The sequence below is a fragment of the Orcinus orca genome, chromosome 7, assembly GCF_937001465.1.
Source record: "Orcinus orca chromosome 7, mOrcOrc1.1, whole genome shotgun sequence".
NCBI classification, from domain to species: Eukaryota; Metazoa; Chordata; class Mammalia; order Artiodactyla; family Delphinidae; genus Orcinus; species Orcinus orca.
Window position 1 is genome coordinate 51,021,553 of NC_064565.1, and position 26,494 is coordinate 51,048,046.

General features: G+C 40.3%; 1 protein-coding gene across 5 annotated transcripts in view; it reads right to left on the minus strand.

Moving 5' to 3' along the window:
• Window positions 1–4,336: 4,336 nt before the first annotated feature.
• Window positions 4,337–26,494, minus strand: part of DPP4 (dipeptidyl peptidase 4) — a 77,455-nt gene continuing 55,297 nt past the window's right edge. For all 5 annotated transcript variants that reach the window (XM_033412540.2, XM_004283621.4, XM_012538174.3 and 2 more), the window contains 7 exons: window positions 23,828–24,022; window positions 21,380–21,434; window positions 20,657–20,756; window positions 17,881–17,945; window positions 7,393–7,465; window positions 7,053–7,126; window positions 4,337–5,445 (listed from right to left, as the gene is read on the minus strand). In XM_033412540.2, the coding sequence (XP_033268431.1) occupies window positions 5,344–5,445; window positions 7,053–7,126; window positions 7,393–7,465; window positions 17,881–17,945; window positions 20,657–20,756; window positions 21,380–21,434; window positions 23,828–24,022 (664 nt within the window). In that variant the 3' untranslated portion in view covers window positions 4,337–5,343. The remainder of the gene's footprint in view (window positions 5,446–7,052; window positions 7,127–7,392; window positions 7,466–17,880; window positions 17,946–20,656; window positions 20,757–21,379; window positions 21,435–23,827; window positions 24,023–26,494) is intronic.

The window sequence follows — 26,494 nt, forward strand, 5'->3', positions numbered from 1 at the left end:
AATTTGGGTAATATGATGATTCTCTAACTATCTACTTTGAAAGTCTGCTTGTAATCAGTCCCTTTGGAGAAGCCCAATATTCAAGGCTTACTCGTAATACTTTTAGAGAGCTCTTTCGGTGTTTTCCTTAGAAAACTGTAGCTCACGGACACAGCTGTCACTTCATTACAGTTTCTATTGGTGTAATGGCCACTACTTTTTGTGCTGGAACTTTGAAAATAGGACTGTGAGCCTCGCTTCTAAGGGCAGGGTAGACACATACCTGTAACATAATGTGATGTGTACTGAGTTGGTTGTATGATGAAAGTGAGTAACTCAAGGATGGAATTTTGAGCAGGGCTAAGTTTGAAGAAAATGTTATATAAGAGGTAGCGTATGAATTAGGATGGATATGGGGAAGGAAACCTACTCCAAGAACTGCAAATATCTCAAACATGTCAGTATTGAAAAAATAAAATAGAAAGTAAATATATGTGGTATAACAGGAGCCTGACGTATGTGATGTATGACATATTTGAAATCCAGCAGACAGCCCACTATGGTGGAGTGTTAGGAGTGTGGTCGGGACCTGTATGAAAAGGTAGGAATACAAGTTGGAGACATTATAAATGATGTTAAATTTTATGTTAACGTATTTCAACTTTATCCATTAAGAGTTTTGAGTAATGGAGAGGCATGCATTTTGGGAAACATTAGTCTGGCAGCATGGTAGAAAACATAGTGGGGGAAAAGTGAAATTATTTCCTTAGGGATCCTGTACTCGGGATGACTCTCAGAGGCTCAAACCAAACTCTCATTGAGTGGTCTATAAACTTTTATTATGATTGAAACAAAACAGGCTCAAGCATATTCTATAGGTACTTAATAAGTAACTACAGGCACAAGAACTTTATGATAAATCCTTTCACATAGAGCATACCTTTATATAATGTTTTGGGTTGTATTTTTCAAAAATGTTCAGAAAAACATGGTATCAGCAGTAATCCTGAGATGATTAAAGAAATCTAAGTGTAATACAAAATTCAGCCAATGGCTGGCTCATATGAGTCCAGAAACCACCCTCCCCCTGCTCACCTTTTCATCCCACTTATCTCATCCATCCAATAGACTTAGCTTTAGAGCTAGGTACTTTTACCTTCAAGCATGTGTAGAGTCATAGATTTCTTCCATTTGTTTATAAGCTCCTTAAAGGTAAGGATAGTGTTTTATCCCTTCTTTGTAACTCTCCGGAGCCTAGTTCTTCCTGTGCTTTGCTGTTTATTCAGCCAGCAAAGGCTGTAGACAGAATCGTAAGAAAAATATATCGAAGATGTGGCCTCTCAGTTTATCAAGAATCATCAAGGATCCAGAAAGGATTCTCACTGACATGGCAACATCGGAACAAGAGCAAAAGCTTACTGAGCACCTTCATATGCCCAAAACCCGTGGACGCAAGACGCCTAAGGGGAGAACTGGTGTAACCCATGGAATCAGCAAACCAGGCATGGTGTGTAAACCTCCACAGCAATGCAACAGGTATGGGAGGTAGGTATTTTGGTATCTCTTTCAAATTAAGTAACTGGGGTTCAAAGAGGCTAAGCAATGTTCTTTAAAATGTTCCTCACTGTGAGTGTCAATGCTGAGATTCTAACCCATGTCCGCCTAGCCTCGGCTGGAGTGCACTGACTGTCCAGCAGGAGGCAAGATGTGGCCGCCTTCCTCCTTGACCAGGCAGTCATTCTGGCTCATGCAACCAGAATTGGGTTGAGTAATATTTCTTCTCAGTATGTTACATTTTCTTTGTCACTCATCCTTCTGTGATTAACACTAGAAACCAAACCTACTCAATGAAATAGTATTTTTGTTCACAAGTCACAAGTATCATGACTTTGGATAGGAGAAACTAATTGGAACAATGAGAGTTTTCGTTGTTTGATGGGTCACACTTTTCACCGTACATGTGTTTTAAATACACTGACAAACTTGGGGTGACTGCTCAGATGAAAGATTATTTAGAATAAGAATTTTGACTGAGTTTGCTGGAGTTCAATTCCAGAAAAGATACCCTTCTCAAATTGGCAGTAAGAAAATTATCTTTCTTTTTATTAATTCAAAGCCTTGAGTTTAAATGTTAATATTGTCACAGAAAGGTGACATTCAGAGAGATGATACATTTCTACTGAGCATGACATTGGTCTTGTTAATCCCATGCTCTGAGCTTTTCTTAACGGTAGTGACATTATGCTTTATTACCCACATTCATCTCTCATTCTCAACCATCCGTGTCCCTCAGACATCCTGAATACACACTCCAGATCTTTCCGGATGTATGTAATACTGTTCTCGGACACTGCTGTCACAAAGTTGGAAGAACAAAATTCTCTTACTTTACTCTGAAAAAAACCTTCTTCTGTTTTGGTGTTGTTTTTCATTTAGAGCTTATTGAATCTTAAATATTGTACAAATCTAATAGTTTTATAAATTGGAATTCTCACATCAACTTAGAGCAAAAGCAACAAATGCCAAGTGGTGAAACTACTAGCCTCAGTGACCACCTGTGAATAGAAAACACTCAGAATGACATACAGCCTGATGTGATCATTGATCTTCATGGTGGTGGCCTTGAGTCATCACGATGCATTGAATTATGGTCTATGCCGGTTATTTAAGAAAGCATGGAGATATGTAATCATTTCTGGCAAGATTTCCAATTTTAAAAAGTTCAAAAATAATTTATAAAGTGATTTTCTAAAAATCTTGATCAAAACTTTAAAAAGAAACACTGTATCCATAGAAGGGATGTGACAATTTCTCCTTTCCTTTGGCGCCTGTGTTCCTGGGCACCGGTGCACTCTAACAGGTTGTTTACGAAAGGATCTTAGCATCCAGGTGCCTGGTGAGGCTGAGACAGTCAAAGGCAGGCAAGTCTGCACATCTTACCGGTATGACTAGTTCCTGTGTGTTTCAAACCTACCCTCAGACTAAGTCTATCTCGAATTTGTCAATTTAACTTCCTTCCTCAATAAACTAATTTAAAACTCTTACTGGAGAGTAAAACTTGTCCTATGAGGGTCAGATGAAATTTACTTTAACTTCAGTCACATCATCACCATTTGCAACCCTCATTATGTGAAAAATACGTGCTGGTACTTTTTAATTACCTCTTGGGTCCAGAGACAACATTTTGAAACTAAAGAAACAATAAATTCATACAGTTTTGACATTGTACAATAGTTGTACAGTATCAGATATTATATAATCCTCTTAATATCTGTATAGTATCTGATATTGTACATCTACTGTTGTAAAATTGTCTTATTAATATCTGAACAATACCTGATATTGCACAGTGTCTGGTTTCAACTAAGATAAAAGGAGAATTTTTACTTAATTTGCTTTATGATTACCAATTCAATCCAGGATGTGAACATATGACCTATGATTACTCTTTCTGGATATAGAACTCCGCAAAGATTGGTCCAGCTACTCACAATGATTGCACTTTATTATTAGAATTATGACAAGAGCCCTATAGGGTTTGAAGGTTGGCTTATGGTTCCAATGAATGAATGATATTTGAGACTTAATTAAGACTTATGGTCCCAATGAATGAATGATATTTTGAGACTCAATTACTCAATGCCATGTGCTGAAAATACAGTTGAAACAATTTCACAATCTTCTGTTCATTCCTGTGCATGACTCACCAGTCTCATGTTGAATTGATAGATTTTTTTCCAATTCTTCCATTTTTAGATTTTTATGCTGTAACGCATTGTGTCTGGGACAACTTTTTCCAGCTATGTTTGAAACTATGTTTGAGTTCATAAAATCAATTTTTAAAAATAAGGCCATTTTGCAAATAATTGAACAAAAATATTATGTGTCCTCAGTTATCTCAGCATCTTAAATGCATGGTTTCATTAATATAGTTATGTCAACCAAAAATAATTAAACACTTAAGTTGTTGACTTTTTTTTTTTTTAACTTCTACTGAGCCATCTGGGCTACCAAGATGATACTGTCGAGATTATCTGATATTATGAGCCTCATCGTAGTTCCCCGGAATAAAATGATATAGTATGTATTATATAAATAACCCAAACTATTTTGAGTTGATTTTTCAAAAGCTTATATATATGTATGATAACAGTAATTGTATATGTATTAGATAAAATCGCTATGAATTGCTTAATTTAACACATTTCTATGTATCTATTTCTTACAAAAACTGAACCCTCTCCATGTTTACGAGGCAGTTTGGGATAACAAGCAAAATAAACAAGAGCCTTTCTGAGTAAGCGTGTCCATATGCCAATGCAGTTTAGGTCTGATTCAAGACACAGAACTCATTACCTCTGAAAAAATGAAGGCACATTTATTACTGACCAGGAGAAATTCCACCGTATGTAGAATGGGAATCATATCACACACATTTGTAGCTAATTTTCAATTTTTAAAAACAAGTCCAAGGAAGTTAAAATATTCTTTTAATTAGATGCTCAAAGAAATGAAATAAGAAAAACTGATGCAAAGACTCCTTCAAGTTAGGATTTGCAATACAAATATTTTCATCTCTTAACAGGGCAAGCTGATGTGTTCACATCTCCGTTCCAAGCTGCCTCTCTCACTAGGAAACATCAGTATTTTTAAAGCACATTTACAATGCTTTCCCATCACCCTTGCTGTGTTTTTGTAGCACCTATAGCCATAACTGGCACCTGGGGGCCCTGCATTGTTGGCAGTTTCTCTCTCATTTCTTTGGAGTCTATTCAACTGCTGTGGTTTTATTCAGAAGTCAGTGCTTTTGCATATATGATTTCCTGAGACTGTTTGAATAGTCTTTCTCAGAAAACTGTGCCAGTCTGGCTGTGAACAGCTCTTCGAGGAGCTGATAGCAGCCTGGTTGGGTCAGCAGGCTTGGACTGGGGTTCACAGCCTCGCCCTGCCAGCTTCTCTCCCTACCCCCTCTTTTCTTACCCCTGCCTCAGTGATATCACGGCCCACATCCTGCCATTCCTTCCAAGAAGAGAACAAGTCTAGTCCAGTTAGAAAAAAAGGCTGCCCAGGGAACCTCTGCAAAGCTCCCATAAAAACAATTCTTATTTGTTGTTTCACTAACTGAGATGGAAGTGATTTTAAATAATAAACAAAACCAGACTGAATAATTCAAACTTCCGTAAGGTTGCAAAGACAGAAGTCCCTACTTCGGGTTATAGATATGAAATTTGGGAACAAAGGTAACCTTACATTTCTTGATTTGAGGGTACATTTTTAACATCGTCATCTTGATGGTGCAGTTTTGAGATAATGAGAGCAAAAGTGGCTTTTCAGAAGCTTTAGATGGCATGCTGTTCCAAGGCGCTAAGGTAGCGAGAAGCATTGCTTTAGGAAGTGGCTCATGTGGGTGTAGATGTGTTGGTGTGCCGTGCTGCTGGCGATCCCATGGTCTTCATCTGTATACCACTGGAGACAGAAGAAGAAAGGTCAGAATTAGGAAGTCAGTTGTCTTTTTTTTTTTTTTTTAAACCCAAGTGAGTTCTCATTAGCATACATGGAAAAACACAGGATGTTTTAATTCTTCAATCAGTTTATAAACTGAAATGTGATCAAAGAGGGTTTCTCATTTCCTCCCAGAGCTTTTCCAGGGCATGTAGTTCTGTCCTTCAGGAGTCTCTGATCGTCCTTTGCAGGTGCTGAGACAACTCACTGTGAATTTGGCTTCACTGCACAGTGCTTTAAGGATATGTACAGTTAAAATATCCAAGTCCGTTTTCAAATTTGACTCAAAGGACACTTAGAAACACATCATGCATAGGAGGGAATGCTTATCCTGTAAAGCCCACTTTAATTAAGTGTTATCAACTGTTAAATTTCTCCTAGACTGCAGTAAGATAAACTATTAAAATAAATGAGTTTTTAGAAAGCAATTTTTCCTAATATATATCAATAAGGCACTAGAAAAAATCCATTTCAGTATTCCATATATATATTTTAGCATAACATATGAAGTCAAAAGTCAAATGTATTATTTGCAAACACTTTTTCACTGGAATTTCACTGGAATCTCTTATCTGCATGTCTGACATTTATGTAGGATGAGTTGATGACCTGAGGCAAAAATTTATCAACTCATCCCACCACGTGAAACAAGTGGGAAGTCACTGCCAGGCAAACATATATTATGGAGACATAAATTAACTTTCAAAAAGGGCTTAATGTATCACGCCTTTTCTTTGAACAGTGGAAGGATACACCCCAACCTCATAAGAATCTAACCCCCAAAATATATGCCAGGTTTTGTGGTATCAAATGACTGTCCCAGTTTTACACAGTAGGCGCTGTTTGAACTGAGCACGGAGCAAAATGTGTACGTTAAAAGAGAGTGAGGGAGAGCAGGCTTTTTAAGCTAATACAGACAAGAAAGGACTTAACACAAAAATATCTAGTGCAACACACACACATATATAATCTTTGTTTCTTCTTACTCTGAAAAGGTCTAGTGCATAAAATGAATTTGACTTAATACCTAGAAACATCCTCTGAATAGGCAACAACAGCTCTAGCCATTTCTGACTTTATAAAACCAGCCTAATTGTTTATAACCTGTGGTGTTCAACAGAAGATAACACGGAAGTTGCAAAAACTGAAGCGCACTGATTACTGATACCCCACTGTTGTTAGAAGGGCTAGTAACACATACTATAGATGGATTTGCATATTTGACCTGAGCTATTATCGTGCTGGTTTCACTTTAGAATTACTCTGCCACACGTTCACTGGCTAAGTGATTACTTTTTAATCAAAATAGGGAGAGACGGGACAATCACAGGACTAGGGTTTTGACCCTCTCAGGATATGCAATATTGTGCTTCTCAACCCCCAACTGTATGATATTGAACATGACTCTCTTTATGACTCAAGGATATCACTTCTTCAACTTCTCATTGGAAAAATGACTCCTTTTGCTTCCGTCCCCCGTCTCCTGGAACCTCTGTGAGGAGAAGTAGTTCCAAGAGGGGAACCAGACCCCACCAGGAAGTTCCCTCCCCTTGCAGGAAGTTTTGCTATACCATTGACTGGAAATCCACTCCAGCATCCACCAGGGCTTTGGAGATCTGAGCTGACTGCTGAAAGTGAACGTTATCTGCAGGGAGAGAAAGGAAACATAAAGTAACTAAAAGCCCGCTCCACTTTTCTGGTAGGAAGGGTGGGAAAGGCACAAGAAGAAAGGGACTGTTTGAAGTTCTAGGATTCAGCATCCCATTTAGGCCAAGACAAGTGAGTTGTGGAAAAGCAACACTGTTTTATTGAAGTAAATGTAACAGTCTTGCCCCTCATGCTTTTGTTTTGTCAGTAGTGAAATTGCAAACCTGTCTGTGATACTAAAAAGTCTAATTAACTGAAACTCACCATCTGCTGTTCCATGAATAAGGAGGTACTCAACTTGTTTAAAATTTTCAGCTCTGCTCATGACTGTTGAATTCTGGAATTGGGAAAAAGAATGTCATTATTCAAAAAAAGATCTGCCATAAACTGATTTTTCACTTCAGTTTACAAAATAAAATGTTTTCAGCTGGGGCCCCCTTTGATACAAAATATAGCAAACCGATATTCAAGCAAATGCTGTCTCCATGCATGGCAGAATGTACAGCATGCCCTGTCCCTGTGAGACAGGACCGGAAAGGGAGGATGCCACATCTTCCCTGTACATGCAGAAGAGGGCATCTGCCCACCCCCCCCCAGGCTGCATGCGAAACCCCTTGAGTCCCAGATCCCAGATTGGCTGTGTCCTATGCATTAGCACAGGGCAGAGTCTCATATTAGCAATGTATGTTCCATGGGCTTATGCTGTAGTTCAGCCAAAAAGTGTATTGCCATGGCAACCATGTGTCACATGGTGCCGTACATGCTACATTTCAAAGAGCCTGTACATAGCATTTGCAACTAAACATACTCTGCAATATGTCATTTGAACTTTGGTCTACATTGCTAGGCTCTGAATGGGAAGCAAGTATTACCTTGTTTGGAACAGATGTTTAAAACCTAGGCAAATGTAACATACGGGAGGGGAAAGGGGTGAAAAAGATCAAGTATGGCCTTAGAAAATCAGTGGGTGTTGTTGTCTGCCTCATTCTGCATTGGGGAAAGTGCTGCTTTTGGATTAAGCCAGGGAATTAGAAAAAACTGGGAGGTCAGCTTTTTGAAGGCTGTTTCATGACCTTGGACAGATAGGACTTCTAGAATGAAGGTGGAGTCCTTGGTGGAAAAGCTTTGAAGGTATAGAACTAGTCATCTGGTCTTAATTTGGAGATGTTTGCCGAGTTGGGATGAAGGTAAGAATGTCATAGACATTGTAGCAACTTTGGGAAGGGGTGAGCAGGACTCTGCTTCTGTTGTTGGGCAGAGGAAGGGCCGGTAGCCTCCCTATGGGTTTAAAATCAGCCAGCTTATCCTGCAGCATCTTGGTGAATCAAAGTCAACTTTATGAGAGGCAAGGTTTGTGTTTTACAGATATCTTTGTAGCTAACATCAGCTTAATACTTTGATGGGAACCCTGAAGGTCTGGCTGGAAGGGGATGGGGCTAAGGTCCGAACGTTTGTATTCCAGCCCCAGCTTCAACATCAGAGAGCTGTGCACCTAGAGACATGCTGCGGAGTGTTGTTTTCTTTGAAATGGGAGGAAGATGAACTCTTCTTGCTCTCACCGAAATAGAAATCAAGAGACATGGCTTTTTTTAAGGTTAAATTATGGTGATGTGAGGATGGTGTGACACAGTGTTTCTGGAAAAAAGACATTCTGTCTACAACTTTCAGGACAAAGTCACCCAACATATTTGTGTTGACTGAGGCGATCAAGGTGATCTTCTCCTGGAAAGCTTAGAGCAAAGGCCCTCCCACTCCTGTGCAGGCTGGGTCCCACTTGTCCTGACCATATGGCATTTCTGACCCAAATTGAGAATTTACCCACGAACTTTCAGAATAAACGCCCAGGACTCATTAAAAGTCGCACTTCTGTTTTACTTTAAGAAACGTGTTATCCGGTGAGATGTCCCAGATGAATCCATCCATCCATCCCAACATTATACTCTGTTCATTCTTCCATCCATTCATTCATTCTTTCAAGTCGATCAATATTTATTTGTCATATACCCAACTAAACAATAAGATCCATGAGAAGAGGAATTTATATTGTTCGTTACCCTATCCTGAGCATTTAACAGAGAGCTAAATATCAATTAAAGGAATAAACCAAAGAAATGTAGGCAATTATATTGTACTCTTCACTACATTCGGTCCTAGTTTTGCAGAGGCAAGTGGGAACAGCTAGGGGAGGTGGAATAAAATATTCTCATTCTGAAATTTACCAAGATATGTTTTGCCCACTTTCAATCCATACACCATGCCATTAGTAATGAGAGCCGATACTTATTGTGTACTCTGTGCCGGTCACTCTGCTAAGCATCTTAAAGGACTTATAAAAGCACTGTTCTATTTCATCCTCATGACATTCCTGCAAGATAGGTCTATAGCAACCCCACTTCTACACAGAGACAATAAAGTGCACCAGGTTACATCAGGAAGAAGTCGGAGCTCTGATGGCAGAACCTCTTTTACCTCCTATGCTGTACTGAGTCTCCACTAAACTTCCAAGCTGCTCACAATGTGGTCTTCCAGGAAAGATACAGGAAGAAAGAAATTGTTACTGAACTGTTCTGGGATTTGCAGTACACAAACACACTGGGTGTTCTTTGCCCCCTGCGTTCTCATGCCTTCTTAGAGTGAATTCATTGGAAGAGAGCTGGCTCGCACAGACCTTCGAGACTTGTGAGGTGTTTTGGACTGTGTGGTTGATGTAGAGCCTAATGAAGCAACAGAACCCTGAGCGATGTCCTGCCCTGGAGAGAGGAAAGGGTCAAAATCAATCTCCCAAAAGGCCAGTGCAGGATTCAAAGCTGGCGACAGCAGAGGCTGGGGCTGAGCCACCAACGGTGAACGTTGCCAGTCTGAGCCCCAGACCCGGCGCCCTCATCCGGGTCCTCCTGCACCATCCTTTCTGCGGCTACACGGTTGTCTCCTCCACCTTGTTTCTCCCCACAAGAAACCCAGCTCTTCGCGTGCCAAAGATAGTCAACTTTAGCACCTAGACGTGGCCCAAATATCCAGCTGTGTCACCTCCCCTCCCCTCCAAAAGCCTCTCGGGCCTTCCTTGCGTGGCAGAGTGCACAGCCAAAGCTGCTCCACGACCTCCCTGAGCCATGAGACTGAGAAATGTCGCTGAAACATAGAGTAATAGTTAGGAGACATATAAATACGCAGGACAGTTAGCAAGGAATGTGATAACTACTGGAGTTTGGACCAAAACAGTTTCTGGCTGCCTTTTTTTTCTTAAATGGAGTGAATACAGGCTGAAAGAAGACAATTTTTATAAACAAGTAAAACCCTGAGCCTAAGATAAATGTTGTGATGTACACACTGTAGCTGTGATGAACTAGACATGGTGAGAAATGCAACATACTGAGAAAAAGACGAAAACTGTGATAAAAGTGTCATGATGCAAATTGTTTTACATTAACAATATTACACTACAAAGAAAGAAAGACAAATACTTTAATGCAGCAAGGGAAAAATAAAACAAAAGCTTCCCCTGCAACCACAAGATAAGTGTGTCATTTCCAATGCACACGTCCCCCTGCTCGCTGGGAGTTGCGTCAAGAGGGACCTCGCAGTGCACGGGAGCCAGGCAGCCTCAGGCACGCACCCATTTCAGGGCTCGCAGGCTCCTGAGAACATTTTGCCCTCCTAGAAAGATGCAGCTGTGTCACCTTGCCTCTGGAACCACCGATCATTCCCTACTAGACTGAACATCCTGGCTTCTCAATCGAGAGAGACTCTTGACAGTCCGGCACACTTTAACCCATGAAAGACAGCCAAAGTCAGTGAAAGAAATGCATGCACTACGTTAAGGGAGAATTAATGACCAGAAATAATTCAATTGTGCTATTTCAACCCACCAAAACAGGATAATCCCCATTTGCCTATCGATGGAAACAGAAATAAAAAAGGAAATGGATGACTAAGTTAGAAGCCGAATAGTCTGTCACCAGCTCCTAAAAAGGAAGTTTAGAGTGATAAATGGGCAAGGATGCAATGGTGGTGCAGTTGGCACTCTCCCGAGGCTAGAAACTTCCGGAGAGCCCCGCTGCCAGCAACAGCCTGGCAAAGTGAAGTGGGAAGGATGGGTCCAGTGGCAGCGCTGATCCACGGCATCTCTGCGAGGAGCTTTTCCTTCAAGCCCCAAGAAGAACCATCTGTAGCTGCTCATTGGATCGTGCTGGTTCCTCAGTTACCTTCCAGCAAATAAATCTTTGTATTTTTGAAATAAAAGAGAGAGCTGATAAGAGTGGGGAAGGACTGTGAGAAACAGAAGGTCTGACAATTTCTAAGCTACCCCTTGCGCCATCCAGGAACCATACGGACAATTTGCTTCCTGAGAATAATGGTGGCAGCCTCCATGTTTTTGTAAGCTTATTTCATGGCAGGCATAGGTGTCTCGTTTAATCCTTTCAATAATCCCATGAGGTAGCTCTGATTCTCCCCATTACTCAGATGAGGAAACAGAGGTTCAGAGAGGTTTAGTAACCTCTCCTAGCTAATAGGTGGTGGAAACAGCATTTTAGCACAGGTCAAACTCAAAAGTCCGTGCCTCTTAACATCATATTCTAGTGTCCCTTCACTTCGCAGCCAAACAACGCATTGTCATTTCCAAGCTCTGGTAGAGAAAGCAAACAGCCACAGGTGTAACGGACACCCTATTACTTCAGTGAGACAGTACCCCGAGTGTACGGACTCACTCTGTGCATTCTTCCACTTGTGACTGAAGCCTCGCAAATATATTAAGTGAGGCTGTTTGGGGAAGCACCATTAATGCCACAACAGAGGCCACAGAAAATGTTTAAGGAAAAATTAATTCAACCCACCACATCAGATGTTTTACTTGTCCGTATCCATCAAACAACTGTACAGGTGAGATGCCAAGGAAAGAGCTCCCATCCGCCTACAGGGGGCCCTACCTCAGGCCTCACCCAGCAACACTGGCTTCTTTAAAGATCACACAGCAGTCAACATTTTATCAGCACTCAACAAACAAGTTAAGGTTTGGCTTAAATCTGAAGGTCTCTCTCCCTTTGGCATATTCTAGGATAATAGAACAAATGTCAAATCAGTACAAGATGGCATATTTACAAAATTGCACCCTGTTTTGCATAACCTAACGATGCAGCAGTTCTTAAGGATTGAACATTTCAAATCTGCTAGCAGAAGACTGCCAAATCTATGACTGTTTCATACACTTGCCAAAAGCCTATCAAATTCTGAGCAAAATGCAAAATAAATCTCCTCTACAAGTTAAATCAGTCCCTTCTGTGTGTTCCAGGCTGCCCTCTTCTCCTGGCAACGAGGCTCAGGACTTGGGCCCTGTTTCTCTTGCCCTTGATCTGACGCTGCTCTCTGGAAGTCCATTCCCTCCCTGGTCTCCCATCCTGCCTTATTAGCCACCATGTGGCCTGCTCCTCCCACATCCCTGCTCTGTGTCATCCCTCGGTTCACCCAACCTGCTTCACAGACCCCCAGAAAACCAGCTCTGCTTGCTGCCACTCGTGTGTCTACTGTGCTCCCCTGCCTGTCGGTCCCTCTGGCAGCCTGTGGAGAGCACCTACACTATTCCGCTGCATCTCCCAGAAGTCTTCCTTAACTGGCTCCAGATAAGTGCCCTCTCCCTTTCCTACCCCTCAGTAGCTACATCTTATATAACTTTTTGTGCCTCCGTTTCTGGGTCAATAAAATGGAGATAATTAGAGCACTTATCTCAGAGAATCTGAGGGAGAACTGAACCTAATAACCCATGGAAAGAGCTTAGAACAGTGTCTGGCCCTAGAAGCAACCACTTACTAAGTGAATTAAAAAAATGAATGAAATAAATGAAACCAGATCCCCCCCTGGTTGAGAGGAGTGGGGGGAGGTGAAACCCTAACTTCTCAGCCACTTCCCTTCCCTCCCTACATGCTCAGAAGGCACAGAATTCCTGGGGCTCCAGAGTCACAATTTGGAACTACTAGTCTTTTCCATACATACTGGGCACTTTGTCATGTTCAAGTTCATGCTTTATTACTACTCTCTTTTGTTTTTTTTTTAAATTTATTTATTATTATTAATTTTTTGGCTGTGTTCGGTCTTCGTTTCTGTGCGAGGGCTTTCTCTAGTTGCGGCAAGTGGGGGCCACTCTTCATCGCGGTGCGCGGGCCTCTCACTGTTGTCGCCTCTCTTGCGGAGCACAGGCTCCGGACGCGCAGGCTCAGTAGTTGTGGCTCACGGGCCCAGTTGCTCCACGGCCTGTGGGATCTTCCCAGAGCAGGGCTTGAACCCATGTCCCCTGCATTGGCAGGCAGATTCTCAACCACTGCGCCACCAGGGAAACCCTATTACTACTCTTTTATTTCTCTTCAAAAATTTTGCCTGTATGTTTTGTCTCACCAACAAGGTAATCAACTTCTGAACAACTAAAACACCAGGCACCTTGAATGGGTGAATGAAAGTCTACCAGGTGTTAATATTTTTTTTTACAGGTTTGACTAAAAGACCTGTGATTGACCATAGAGAGACCATTCATCAATGTTAGTCAGGAACCCACTCCTCAAGGTGGGACCACGGTTGCTATCTGCTTATCGCTATTGGGGGTGAGGGTTGTCTCATTGTCCATCTGATTCTTTTGCTCAAATCTTTCGCCATTTCTGTCGGCTGTGGACTGAGACTCGGACTGAGACTCATGGCAGTGAGTCTGCTTATACTGCTATTAGCTACACTGTCATCCCTCCACTCTGCCTGCCTACTTAGAGCTTCTGGGACCAGCTTCTCGGAGTTTCAGGGAGATGAACAGCTTCCTTCCTCTTTGAGTCCCTGGTATCCTTTAAACGTGCTCCTGCCCTGCCACTCGGCAGTGGGTAGGTGACTATCTACAAAAAGGGTCGTATGGAGTCACTGTTTGTGTCATTGCATTGTGTCCAAGCCTTAGTCCCAGGGTCTCCTAACTTATATGGCAGCTTTGTGAGAATAAGAAAAGGCACTCCCTCCGGTTGGATGCGGCCCCAGAGGTGCACGCCTTAGAGAACGAAGCATAGACTAGCTTCCAGCAGTGCACAAGCTGAACAACTATACATGACATCCCTGCCTGTCCCATTTGCATATATAAATGGTTCCTTCCACTTCCTTTCCTAAATAGTAAGTAGGACCTTTATTTCACAAAATGTGCTTCTCTTGGTGTGCTTGTCTAAATTCTTTCAAATCTGGGTCATCAATGACTTAAAAATGAATCCTCTCCTCATTTGAATTTTATTAAAAATTACGTTCTCTTCCAAAGGCTGTAATTCTGGCTACTGATAATGATTCTATAGCTGAAAAGGTGTACAACGATCACAGGACCTTGCTTACTACACACTTCGATCATTCCTATTCTGGATGTGCTGAAGAACGCCAATAGTCTAGACTACCTGGGACTCATTTTCAAACTATTTCCTCCTGACCTACGGAAATGCACAGAGCAGCGAAAGCCAGTAAGGAGTTGTCTCCTTTGTCTTTTCCAAGAGGGCAGAAGGAGGGAGGGAGAGAAGGAGAGAGAAAGGGAGGAAATAAAAACAACCTGGGGAAGAGAAGTAAAAGAAGACAGGGGTCCAGAGGGGCAGCTGGGGCCTTGGAGGAAAATAGAATCTTTGAATGTGTTCCTGCCAGAGACAAAAGCACAGGCTCATTTAAAAAACAAAGGAAGGCAGCTTTCTTCTAAAGCCTGCTGTGCACCAAATATAGGTACTTAGATTCAGTTCTCCACTTTCTGAGGATGCAACTTACAGGGCAGAAACAATACAGTGAACGCATTTGCCTTACTTTCTCCTACCCACCTTAACTGTCGCCCACCCAAATAATTCCTCTGAGTAACACATTGGGAACCTTTAGCTCTCTGGTACTGGCAGTTTTAATGTGTCCATTGCCAGCAATGAATTTTGTGCCAAGAAAACCCGACTTCTGGCGTGGAAGGATTAAACAGTCCTCGGGTGCCATCTGTGCAGTGAAGTGAGACAGTGACTTTGTGCTCCCAGCGTTCGTGTATTGCCATCGGTAGGAGGAAGAGACTTCTATTTACATGACTACCTCAGGCAGAGACCATCTAAGGGGAGAGATGAAAATGGCCACCGCAGTGGCGGGTAGAGCTGGAGAAGAGGGGGATGGGTGTGGGAAGGAAAAGCCTATGGGAAAATCTGGAGAAAGATACAGGTTGACATGGCAGATTAAAACGAATTATCCTCTAGGGGGAGGGCTGGTTGCAGAGGAAACACCCTGTTGGCTGATGTCCTTGAAGTGCAGTAGGGTAGGTGCTACGGACTTCCTTGGATGTCAAGGTTTAGACTTGACCCTGTACTTCTAGGTTCAAAGGCTTTCAAAATGGGATTTTTAAAATGAACTTTTGACTCATCGTCCACCAGGTTCTAGAGTCAGGATGAGGGTCCCGGGCAGTACACCTCTGATGTTTTTGGGAGTTTTTAGTACTTTAGGATATTTGAGAACACCCTTTAGCCATGCCCCAAATATGGCTCACCACAGGAGGGATCCTGGTCGGGTCACTAGCAAGAAAATTCCAGCCGTAAAATGAGAGAAATGACAGAGACATATAATTTTTATAACAATGTTTCCCTTCAAAACGTTTTAAAATTAACTCAAAAAAGGTTTTAAGGTTTCTATTTCATACTGGGTGATCCAAAGAATACAATGTTGAGCAAAGCCTTGAATGACTAATAATACTGCAGAGGAGAAAAAGGAGTACAAACTAACAATGGGTCCAAGATGGATAAATTGAGGATTAAAGATATACAAGGAGGGGCTTCCCTGGTGGCGCAGTGGTTGAGGGTCCGCCTGCCGATGCAGGGGACACGGATTCGTGCCCTGGTCCGGGAGGATCCCACATGCCACGGAGCGGCTGGGGCCGTGAGCCATGGCCACTGAACCTGTGCGTCCGGAGCCTGTGCTCCGCACCGGGAGAGGCCACAACAGTGAGAGGCCCGTGTACCGCAAAAAAAAAAAAAAGATATACAAGGAAAATGTCATGGGAGTCAACAGAGAATGCTAGTCCTCTGGGCGAGCAGGACAAGTTTCCTAGTGGATGAAGACAGAGGGGGAATGACATTCCAGGTCGAGGAACAGAGGACAAAGGCACAAAAGGGAAAGGCCCAGAAATATTCAGTGAACATTCCAGGTAGACTGGGCCATTCTAAGAAAGGTGTTGAGCACCTGGTTAAAGAATGAGGGCTGGACTAGTTGAGTGTACAGGAAAAGTCCATGAAAGTGTTACGGGTGAGGCTTAACTTCACACCTCTGTGTGGTACAGGCTGGAGTGTAGAAAGATAAGCTAAGGGGGGACCCATGGGGTTACTGTTGTAGAAGGAGGTAGTCATGTGACAGCAGCAATGTGGTTATGGAGCAGGGAAAGGATGTCTAAAGCAGCTTATTGGATGTGGAGGAGAAAGAATGGGAAAAAATGAGTTCAAAGTATCATGTGGAACACTCAGCAGAAATAAGGACAACCTGATTACGGGACTGCTTTGTAGTGGAAGATGATTGGTACGTCACACTTTACAGGTTGTTACTTTTCTATCTTGACTGAAAAACAGAGATGAAAACACATACACACCCAGGCACAAACACACGCGTACACCTCCCCGCCCCTCCCCCACAAGCCTTGCTAAATAAAACTGAAAGGAAGAGGTAAAACTAAACTGTCTGTACATATCTTGCAAAATTAGACATTTTATTTGCATTTTCTTGTGCTTTGATCAAATGGCTTCAGAACCAATCATAATGATGACATCTTACAAAAATGTACAAATATGGCTCAGAGCGATGTATGAATAGGAGGTCCAAGCATTGAGAGCTGTGGCGCAGATGAGGAGAAATTGTGGTCTTAAATTGTATGGGTTATTGTTTTTTTTTTATCCTGGGAGGAGTTTTGAATATCCTCCGGAGAATGTAAACACCAGATGATTGACCTTGTCATCTGTAAGTTTCAGGGTTTTCAATTTACATGACAGAATCAGGAAAGTTGTTTTTTTTTCTGGTTGGGGGGCAATGTGTTGGAAGGATCCCTAGTACTTTGGCTGACACTTCCAGCTGCAGCAGGCTGCCACCAAAGAGAGGACCCTGGCTTTGCGGTGGCACCCACACTAGCACACGGGGGCCGCCAATGATGGCTACACCCAGACCATATTTCAGATGCTGTAGCCCATCTGCACAGCAACCTGCCCACTGACTCTTCCATCAGGCAACCAGCCCGTGGATGCTATTCAGTAATTTGGGTTCAAGGGCTTTTCAGAGTATTACCCTCCTGTACCTACACCTCACCTGCTTTACTCAAATCTTGTGTGAAAAAAAACTGTACATATTTGGCTATGAATAAGAAAATAATAGGCTTGTACATACAACTTAATTATGATAATACCATGAGAAATTTTAATATGTAGTTAAAGGTTTAGAGAGTCTTCTGGGCTCTAAAGGAATACGTTGAATTTGACATGTTTTCTGAACTGAAATTTTTATAATTAAAGTAATTATCTGGTGTTGCTTTGTATTTCCAAATGAACGCATATTGTGACCTATATAGTGTACGATAAAGGCTGTAATTATGCAGAATATAGTACGGGAAGCTATTGGAGTATCTCTAAACCACCTGTGTTATTTCTTTTTAACAAGAATTTCATTGGAAATAAAAAAATATATATTTTCTGGAATAGATCCACTTAAAAATGTTCTTATACCACTTATAAATAGGTTATAAAATGGATCTAGTTCACCATCTCTTACCCTGTAATGGTCAAGGTTGTCTTCTGGAATTGGAAGACCCATGTAACGTTCTGTGTACACTGAGTCTGTGATGGAGAAAAGAAAAAAACTTAATTCATACAATAAAAACTTTTTTCCCTTTTTTGGGGGTTACTTTATATGCTTTCATATTCTTTACTTGTGCAAAGGTCTATAGTGTTACCCTCAGAATATCTCCTCCAGATCATCTCTACTTGGCTTTTTAAAGCAGCCAGACTCCTGCCTTTCCATACTCAGCCCTATAGTCCATTCCCTTTAGCCCTTCCTGTGAGGGCAGAGGGAGACCAAACCAGGTGATCTAAAACCCAATCAACAACCCGCCTGCAGAAAAGTCAAATGGGAAGTGCTAAGTGATAAGGACTCTACATTATCTTCTGACCCTCTCAAAGATCTTGATTAGCAAGTCAGGTAATGTCTCAATTGTCTTGAATTTCTTGGTCCTGACATCAGCCAGTATATGCTCTACTTTAGGATACTCTCTTTCCTACTGGAAACTCCTCATAATTTTCAATTACTAGTTGCTTACTTAAATCATATATTGTTTCTGGTCGGGGGGGGGGACACAGATCAAAAGGAAAGAAATCAGTTATCATTTATTTGCTGTAAAACCCTATAACGTCTCAGCTACTCCATCATAATGCAAGTTAAACATCTGTTTTCTCTCATTTTGTGGAGAGGCCTCAATTCTGATGTTATAACTATTGAGTATTGAGAAACAGACTACATTAGTATCTGTGCTGAAGTGACATAAGCTGTTTTATCTATAGATATGGCAGAAAAACATATGCATTGTTGGTTTGGTTATTTAAACATATTTTTGACCTAATTTTAAAAAATTAAATCATGTATCAAATGTACGTGTGTGTGTATATATATGTGTGTGTGTGTGTGTGTGTGTGTGTATGTATTTCCTAAAATATCAGTGAGAAAATTTACTGTGGCTGAATTCCAATATAACTTTAAAAATCTGAAATAACTGTTTTTGAAACATGACCAGGTTACAGTAAATAAATAAGTATAATATGTTTCCATTGTGCTACATAGGTTAATGGCTTGAATTTCACTATAATTGTACCGGTATTTCAATATTGATTTAATTAATTATTTAGAAAAATATATCATCAAAATAACAAGCTTAAACAACATCCTAACCCTTTGTGAATGACTGGAATTGGAGATTAAAAACTACATTAATAACTCATGTCAGTTGTTCCATGTGTATTGCTCATGCTTTTCCTATGGAAATCAAAATATTTTCCTCCAAAATGAGTAACAGCAATATTTTATCATTTTGATTAAAGTGAATACAGACTACAAGCAACTTTACATATCTAGAGGACACTGATATATAAAATATAGTATCTTAAAGTACACTTTTAAAGTATAAGATTTTCCTAAAATGCTCATCTTTTAACATTTAAATATAAATAACTTAGGTTATACATTTAATGGAGGGGGGTGGGGGAATAGCTTTTCAGGGCAAAATAAAAATTTCCCCAAACAGCTACAATTCTTCTTGTCCTAGAACATAATACCCCTTTCTTATTATGCTAACCAGGTTTACATGTGTAAGAAGGTCTCAAATTTTAAAAATACTATTTAAAAAATGCTTAGTGTTGTGGTTGTAAACTTTTAGAAGTACGTCTTGCAATACCACTTATGTACTCCTTCAATTTGATTTTTGAGTAATATTGTTCAAATTTGCACATATATAAGAATTCTAGAAAGTTCCCAAGTGTTAGGTTAGTCCATATATGTTTAATAACGTTCTCTTCTTACCATTATGTAGTTCCAGACTCACAAAGGTTGTTTCTATTTTATTGACCACCAGAGGTCTCCAAAAACAAGCCTTCCAATAGAACAATTAATATTAAGCAGGAAAGAATTACCTGAAAGCAAATCTATTGTGTGAGGATCAATCCTAACTATGTTCTCCAGTTTTTTTTGGAACTAAAAGACGGTGTTGTCTCTTTTATACACTGGCTTCTCTTGACTTGGAGAGGCTTTAAAGAAGAGTTTTCCACAGGACTGGTACTGCGATATATTAGGACATTAAATATTTAATGAGCATATTCATTATGAATGATTCTATCCTTATACTGAATAAAGGACTTGGGATGGGGTAGGAAAAGATACAGGAAAATAATTCACCTTCTCACCACCTCTGGCTCTTCCCCCCTACCTAGTGTTTCACTGCTTACCTGCTCTCACTTGGGAATTATACCTTACATGTGTATGATAGAACAATACTTTCTCAGCAGTGAACAGGATATTCTAGAGTGGCTTTCACCTACTCAGAGACAGTGCAAACAAAACCCCCAGGAATTCCCCTGCCCTAGTCTCTTCTTTCCACCCAAAGTCCTACTTATATTTGACTTTTACCTGAAGGGAAAGAGATACATACTTCTCTTATTGTTCTAATATGCGAAGCTTCAAACTCAAGTTAGAATAAAAAGAAGGAAGGGTTTATCTCAAGAACTGTAGCATTGGGGATGTTTTAAAATGTGGAAAACTGAATTTGTTGATAAGACATTTAGAAAACAAAACTGGTTGGTAACTAAACGTGTAGATAGCATTTACTACCGTCTAACATTTCACAATGGCAGAATAAGTGAGACTGTTTCATTACAGGTATCCATAAAGTACTTCTAAGATGAATCCGTTTATTTACTGTAGAAACACTGAAACTCAAAAAGGAATGGTTTTGTCATTGGAATGTGAAGGTTCAGTAACTCTGTACCTGTGAGTGATCACTTACCATAGTACTCCCACTTTGACACGGGCGCCACGGCTATTCCACACTTGAACACGCCACTTCCTGCTCCCAGGACCATTGAGGTTACATACCCTCCATATGACTAAGAAATGGAAACAGTTATTTTTATGGAGGTAAAGGAATTACGGACATATGGTAAGCAAGTCGCAGTTTCCACATTTCTCACATCTTTATATACTGTGCCTCTTTTGAGATAGAAAGCATGGTAGAGAAGGTTTAAATTGGCCTTAGTTGGGTAGTAGCTAAAGACTACACTTTCAGAGCCCTGGTCCCTCTTCTTGGTAGGTGTAAGGGGGAAAGTATTGAAAATTTGCTGGGTAGTACTAATTGAAGACAAAAAACGAACCAAAACCAAAATAAAACCTCCCAAAACCAAAAAAGCAATAAACACTAAATCTTTACTGACTTGGACCCATGAGAAAAAGTCTCCCTCCTTCCCTCTCTCCTTCTATCCTTCTTTTCCTTTATCCCTCTTTCTCTCCTTTATTCTTTTTCTCCCTTCCTCACCTCCCTATCCCATTGTAATAAACAAAAGTGTAAGCCTGGGGGGACTCATCGCCCAGAAATCTAAGACATTGGACCTTCTTAGATTGAAATGATTGACATGATTTTCATCTCCAAATATGTACAAACAAAAGTAAATGATCCTGCTCTGGGTTATATTCACTAAGGAAGGTGTACAGATTCATCAGCCAAACTACTCACCCAGCCCCAAATTGCAATCCGTTTGTCATCCACAAATCCCATTTTTGAAAATTGTCTAAAATACATGGAACAAGTCCACGAATTAGTATCACACTGTGTATAGAAAACTAAGATAACTGCACAAATGTGAGAAACCCTGCCATTTGTTCTCTATTTCATTCTATCAGAAACAAAGATTCATTGCTGCCAGCAATCACATAAACACCTGAGATCGATGTCTATCATTTTTAACTTGAGCCAGATGAACAAGGTTTACTTGTGTTGGAGTCCATAAAAAATGTGTGTGTGTGTGTGTGTGTGTGTGTGCGTGTGTTTCACAGAAAACAAATCCTGGCTGTTTTTTTCACAGCTTTATATAAAAACTTGCAGCCCAGATGCACTTTTCTTTACATAATTGAATTTAAATCTCTCCAGATGTTTTACAGCTGTCCCTGCAATGGAGAAGTATAGAGGTGTGTAGAACATCTGGGTAGGGCTTAGAAATGTCTCTGGGCCCCCTACCTGAGAACTAAAACATCATTCTCTAAATACATCCCTTCTTATGATGGGTGTTGATTAGTTAGCTCAGCACTATTAAATAAGAAGCAATTTTTCCTTGATGGATTAAGAAGTCTTTTTGTCATTAAATTGTGTTCAGGATTGGAATCCAGGTAAAGAAAGGAGAAAAAGGTTCTTTGCGTCTATTTCTTTTTTTTTTTTTTTTTTTTGCGTCTATTTCTTAATCTTAGCCTTACATCAAAAGGTAATTTGTTTACTTTAAAAAAAAATCTAGCAAATGGGGCCCTTAACTTTGCAGTGTCAAGGGAGGAAGGGGACCCTTGCATTGACTTATATGTGACTTTAAAAAGCTTTGTTTTCAATTGATGATATATGTCTTAGACTGCCCTGAGTTAAGCAATATTAGAAAAAAATTCAATGTAAATAGTTTTCAACTCATTATCCTCTCCACGCAAACCTTTTAAACTTAGAACACATATGTACAGAAACGTGCACCAAATCATGCCTGTACAAGCTGGTAAACCTTACAGAGTGAGCATACCTTGAACCAAAATACAGGGCATTACTATCACCCAGAAGCCTCTGTGTCATTTCTCTCTTTGAAAAAAGAAAAAAAGAAATGTCTTCCTTTTATTGGATTCCATAAAAATTTCACCTGCATTTGTACCAATATAAACCAATATACACTTTTGTTCCTGGCTTCTTTCACTCAACAGCCTGCGAGATTCATCTGTGTTGTTGTGTATAGTTCCTTTTAGTTGCTGAAAAGCAGCTACTCATTACTTTTTAAATGGAGTTGTAGATTGTGGATAACACAATTCTATCATTTTAGACTTGAGAAGACCTGGAAATCATGCCCTCTCTCACAGAGGACCAATCTGAATAAATAAAAATGTGTTTGTAAAATATCAAAGCCTCACTCCTGAACCAATTTATCCTCTCTCTTATCTAACCTTTTTTTTTTTTTTTTTACTTTCAAGGATAATAGCTAATCATTAACTTTGATGTAACAGACTTAGGGATACTTAATACATTGTCATCTTCTCTCCTCTTTGGTTGTTCCTCTTTTTAAAGGCATTTTCCTCCGTCCATTTAATCATTCACAATTTTTCTCCATTTCCTAGCTTATGGTTTCACAACATTATTTAAAATCACGAATTTACTTTGCTTTCCAGACATCTATGCAGTTGGTTATAGAAACTCAAAGACGACATTTCCCATTTGCCAGTTGAATGCAATTGAATGTAAGTTGGAGGGAGACCTAGTTTCAAATCCTGACCAGTCTTGGCAAATTACCTAACCTAAGAGCCTCCATTTCTTTACCTGAAGTGTAAGGTATGAACAACCACCTCTCAGGGTTGCTGTGCAGCTTCAATGAGAATGCAGGTAAAACACTGCATGTTACATGTGCATTCCAGGGTAACCATCATTCATGACTAAAACCTTTCTTAAGCCATATCACATCTATTTATAGTCTCATAACTGATGTCATTCATCCTTAACAAAGCCCTTATAATTGTGAGCGACAATGGTCGTGTTCCACAATTTTCCCAAATTGAGGGAGTAACCCTCACTCAGCAGAATGTGGGAGTCACTCCTAGGACTTCATAGCTCTCACCCTCCTCCAAGGTAAATGTACACCAAACTCCTCTACTTATCCTTGACTACAGGGTTGGCTTGCTTGTTTAGTTAGATGTTTACTCCGGGGTACATTTATTCCTCGGTTTGTCCATGTGTTTGATGAATTCTGAGTCCCAATTCCTAGAAGGTGGTAGCACATAGGTCAACTCTCTTTCTAAGTCTAAACATAATCTCTTCACTAAAAATCCAGCCCAAGAATGAAAGATTCATCCCAGGACACTTTAAATTCTTTACACTTCACAACTTTAAAATATAAATGGAGGGAGAAAGAAATCAAATGACGTTTGAATTCATCTCCTAGTCACTCACCTGGTTGCTTCAATTTGATCTTCAACTTCAAATGTTCCCAGTCTTCTGTTGACTGCGTGCATGATCTTATCTCCTTGGTAACCACTTCCTCTGCCATCAAAGCTAGCTACTATAATGTTTTCTGTGCTTGCAAGGTAAGTAGCCCAGTTGAGTCTGAAGACAGCATCTGCTTTTTGACTACAGGGGCCTGCATATCTGTGAAAAATCCCAAACTGTTAGCCTTTATGGTTTTCCTGAATCAAATGAGGAGTGCTTGCATTTCTATCCCCTGTGGACAGGAAGTGTACGTCTTCCTGTTCATGAGCCTGAAATCGTGCCAGCCACCGGGGGTGTCCACAATGGGTCCTCTAAAACTTGGCAACATGACTATAATGGCTGTGTGTTTCCTCCAAAGAGGCCCATCAGTTTTATCTTTGAAAACTGTTATCAAACACAGACTTCACAGGCCAACGGTTTCTAAGTCGTATATATCTTGGAGATCAAAGAAGTAAATATTCTAATAATTGGGATAGGGGAGCTGTGTTATGAGAAAACAATGAGGATGACAATAAATACAGCTTTGAATATATCTTTCTGACTGAGCTTACAAACATTCCTAGACTACAAGTTTCCTTGGTTGGAACTTCCTTAAGGACTTTGACTGCTGTGGGATATGCGCCGCATGTGCCTCAGTGCCCAGGACAGTGCTGCTCACTAAGGCTCCACAAGGCACTGCGAATGGGCCAAAGTATGAATGAACACCATTCCTTAAAACTTCAGAGGAGAAACAAAGAGACTATATTGGAAGATGGGTATACTGTTTGGCATTCTATCCATTAACAAGTTTAACTCCCTCGTAGCTGCATTCTTCATATAGGCTATAACTTATCCATACACAGCTGTGTGTACAATCTCCATCAAGCCGTCTCATTTTCATTTGTTAATCAAGAGACACTCCCTACAGCTCATTGGATCTCATGTAAATACGTCTTCTTTGCACCATCTACAGGACTCCTGGACCCAGATCTTCTCCAATAAGTCTTCCCTCCCCAGATTGTCTCTCCTATTCATCTGCTCACTCTTCCCTCCACAGGACTGGACAAGTCCTGCTTGGACCACTTTGCTAACATTTTCCTCCCTTTCCTTAGGGATGGCAGTCAAAAGAACTTTAGTTTTAAACAAAATATTATATGACTTTAATATTACACTAGATTTTGCAACATTCTATCTTTAAAAAGAAGAAGGCATTCATGAATTTCTTGGGCAAGTAAACATTTTTTAACATGTGAAATGCCTTGGTCCTTTCAATGGTCTTATATTTGGTAGAGTAATAGCTTCCCTTAATATTAACTATGTATCAAGTTACCTAACCCTGTAAGATTAAACAACGTCATTTTTAAAAATAGAAAACAAAGATTTAGACATATATGAAAATGAAGAGGAAAGTCACTGAAAAGAATGGGCACCAAAGTTACCATATTTTTTTAACTTTCCTAATGAAGGGGAGATCTAGTCATTACTTACTGGGGAGTCCAAGAATATAAAAATATCACTTTTTTGTTTTTTAACAAACGCTTGTGTCAAAATATCACTCTTTTTTAAAGGTAAAGGATCCTTGTTGTTTAGTATTGGGGCTAAGGCCCAAAGCAAGTGAGTGCTACTGTAGTCAATATTTGACTAAATTAGGTGTAATGAGAATCAAATAGCATATCTGGAAGTTTAAAATACCTCTTTCTCTTTCTTTGAGCTTTTATGTTTGGTTTACATGGAACTGTAAACACAGCGGAACAAGGCCGTGTCTGATGCTAGTATCTGTATCCCTTCTTTTTTTTTTTTTTTTTTTTTTTGCTAGTAGCAACAGGAAGGTATCTCTGAGTTTTCAGTTTTCCTTTCTGTATAATGGGCCCAACAGAACTTACCACATCGGCTTGCTGTGTGGACAAAATAAGGCAAATTACCTGGCATGCAGCAGGCACCCAGAACTTTTATTGGTTTGTTTCATTTTGAATAAAGGAAATGAGGCAAGTTGGGACAGGAAGAGTGGCATTGTGGCATTCTGTGTGAGGTCAGGGCAATTTTGGAAATATTGAAGTAAAATATGTTCCTAGTAATTATCAAAAATATTTTACAAAGACGCCATATTTAGACCTCACATGAGCTCTTATTTACTGCTCAAAGACTTGTGATTTCAGAACTTTCTCTAGGACTTGGAGAAGTTTGAATTATAATGAATACTTTCCTGTATCACATCTTCTCTTCACCAAAAAAGGGAATGGAAAATACCAGGCATATTTCAGGGACTAAAGAAAGAGAAACCTGACATTGGAATGAATTAAAGGCTACCAATGGGAGATGTTTGGGCAAATTTGGAGATAAGGAAACTGTGAAGACTGTTAATACCCATCTATTGCTTGTTAAAATGTCCATGAGGTAAGGAAGAACATGGGGACTTGAGAATCTCTTTGGAATTCCCTTGGAGTTCAGGGGGGAAAAAAAAATCAAAACAAACTCCATATGCCATTATGATAGAAGAAGAGTGTCTACCTTCTCCATTAGAAAGATGGTAGAAAACAACACAGGTTTGGATTTGCAATTGCAGAATGGAAGAAGAAATATTAAAACTGCTCTACAATGATTCAGGAAGAGAGAAAGGATGCATTTGGCTCTATTTTTCAGTAAGCTGCACCG